Source organism: Centruroides sculpturatus, unplaced genomic scaffold (assembly GCF_000671375.1).
Source record: "Centruroides sculpturatus isolate CEXI.00-Female unplaced genomic scaffold, Cexi_2.0 scaffold749, whole genome shotgun sequence".
In the NCBI taxonomy this organism is placed as follows: domain Eukaryota; kingdom Metazoa; phylum Arthropoda; class Arachnida; order Scorpiones; family Buthidae; genus Centruroides; species Centruroides sculpturatus.
Genome location: NW_019385022.1, coordinates 186,140 through 188,239, shown reverse-complemented (window position 1 = coordinate 188,239; position 2,100 = coordinate 186,140). Strand labels below are relative to the sequence as shown.

The following is a 2,100-nucleotide window of genomic DNA, read 5'->3' as shown; positions in this document are numbered from 1 at the left end:
AGAGGTGAAATTTGGTACACAGTTAGGACACGTCATGAAAATGCACCCTAAGAAGGGCTTTTTCGAAATTCCTCCGCAGGGGGAGAGGAGAGGATTAAGGGTTAACCTGAAGAATGGTTTCATTTGAAACAAGTTTGAAACAAACAAAAATAAGTAATTTTACCAAATTAGTAACAACTAATGATTGAGAATCTTAGTGAAGTACCGAGGGAGGGTTAGTTCTATCAAATTGCAAATTCCGCGCGGGTGAAGTCGCGGGTAACAGCTAGCTACAGATAAAATAGTTCATGGAGTCTGTTGATATTGAAGAAATGGCGTAAAAATTTTACAGATCTTTATAAATTCAGCTAGGCCCACAGTGGCTTGCTAAAACAGGGCGTGCCGTAATAGAGCGGCCAAAACCCGACATATTCGGACGGACTACACCCCGAAAAATTCCTGAAGTTTTTTCAACCCGAAGGATTCTATCCTAGATCTCCGGAGCGGTAGGCTGCCACCTTAACCGTCGGACCATCCGACCAACAGTCTTATATGTTATTAAAAAAATAACGAACTTTTTCTTAAAATCGAACTTTTTAAAATAATTTAATATTTCTTTTAATTATAAAATTATAAAATTTTATAATTTATTTCGAAAATTATAAAATAATTTTCGAAAATATTCAAATGATTACTGAAAATATTAAATCGTTTAACGTGTTTAATTTTCGAATTGTTCTAAATACAAACGATTTTATAATTCGAAAAAAACTGTGTAGTAACTTATATTGCTTTATTTCGAAGCATATTATTTTTATTTAGACATAAAATTATTAATATTATTTTGAAAATTGCAAAATGTCAGAAATTGAATCCAAGGCTGTTGTGCTTGAAGAGAAAATACCTCGTCCACCCAACGCTTTTATGATATTTGGACGTGAATATAGGAAGAAACTCCATCAGGAGTTCCCTAATTGCCCTAATCAAGTAATCAGCGTACGTTTAGGTAAGATGTGGAGAGATCTTACAAAAGAAAGAAAAGAAGAATATTATAGAAAAGCCAAACTTGCTGATATCGAACACAAGAAAAAATATCCCGATTATGTTTACAATCCAAAGGAGGCCAGAGCCAGAAAACAATTGTATAAAAGTATGAAAAAAAGCGGAAGTGCATTAAAAAAGACTCTTCAGACAAAGCAAAGTTTGAAAGTTTCGTCAGAATATTTAGAATTTCAAGAACAAGAAATTTCGAAAAATGATGATGAAAATCGTAATATAAATATTAAAAGACAAGTATATTATAGTATAGCTTTTGATCCCGCTTGTGATTCTTATCCAGTTGTCACTCCTTACTATGATTTTAACGGAATACCTCATATTCCATCTTCAGAAAATCAAGTATATTCGTTGGCAAGTACCGGTACATTTAATACAGAGGATTACTCTCTTTCCACGTGTGACGCATTTAATATAGAGAATCGACATTTGGACACTTTACCTCTCAACGCATCTTACGAAACACTCGAACCATCTTATTACATGAATTCCTATCTTCAGAAATATTCTGAATGTGCTCAGGAAGAAAAGAAAATGAAATTCGATAACGAAATAGAAAATGTTTCGGGATATACTTTAGATGATGCTAATGAACACTTGAAAGAAATCGGTGATCTGTTAAATGTAGCAAATTTCACTGAAGTTGAAGATATGTCAAAGGCAACATTAATTCAACAGTCTGCTTTTAAATGTGATCCGGTACCCAACTCTGAAATTTCAGATTACACCAAACTGGAAAAACTCTAAATTTTTACACTTTATTTATTCTTTTATACATTTATCGAGTCTTTTACACTAGATCTGGAATAAAACATAAATTATTAATAATAATTAAAAACATTTGTTGTTTTTTATTTTGAACGTAATTCGAGTTGCCAGATGTTCCGGATTTTTTCCCGACTGCCATCCAACGACAAGAGGACTATTCTAAAGTTTGTTCCTACAACGAAGTATAATCAAGCCTCGGGTTTCGAACGCCTCGCTTTTCGAACAATTCGGTTTTAACAGCAAAATTTTGAAATCATATTTGCCTCGGTTGCCGAACAAGTCATTCGGCAAGAGCCG

The 2,100-nt window shown here is 33.5% G+C and overlaps 1 protein-coding gene across 1 annotated transcript; it reads left to right on the top strand.

The window, feature by feature from the left end:
• The first annotated feature begins 701 nt into the window (after positions 1–701).
• LOC111633561 (transcription factor Sox-3-like) lies at positions 702–1,873 on the top strand. The gene has a single exon (XM_023378150.1). It carries the CDS (start codon positions 838–840, stop codon positions 1,780–1,782), a length of 945 nt encoding a protein of 314 aa, XP_023233918.1. The 5' UTR covers positions 702–837; the 3' UTR covers positions 1,783–1,873.
• The last annotated feature ends 227 nt before the right edge of the window (positions 1,874–2,100 follow it).

Excerpts from the sequence above, each read along its gene's own strand:
- LOC111633561 (XM_023378150.1), top strand. The coding sequence starts at position 838 with ATGTCAGAAATTGAATCCAAGGCTGTTGTGCTTGAAGAGAAAATACCT.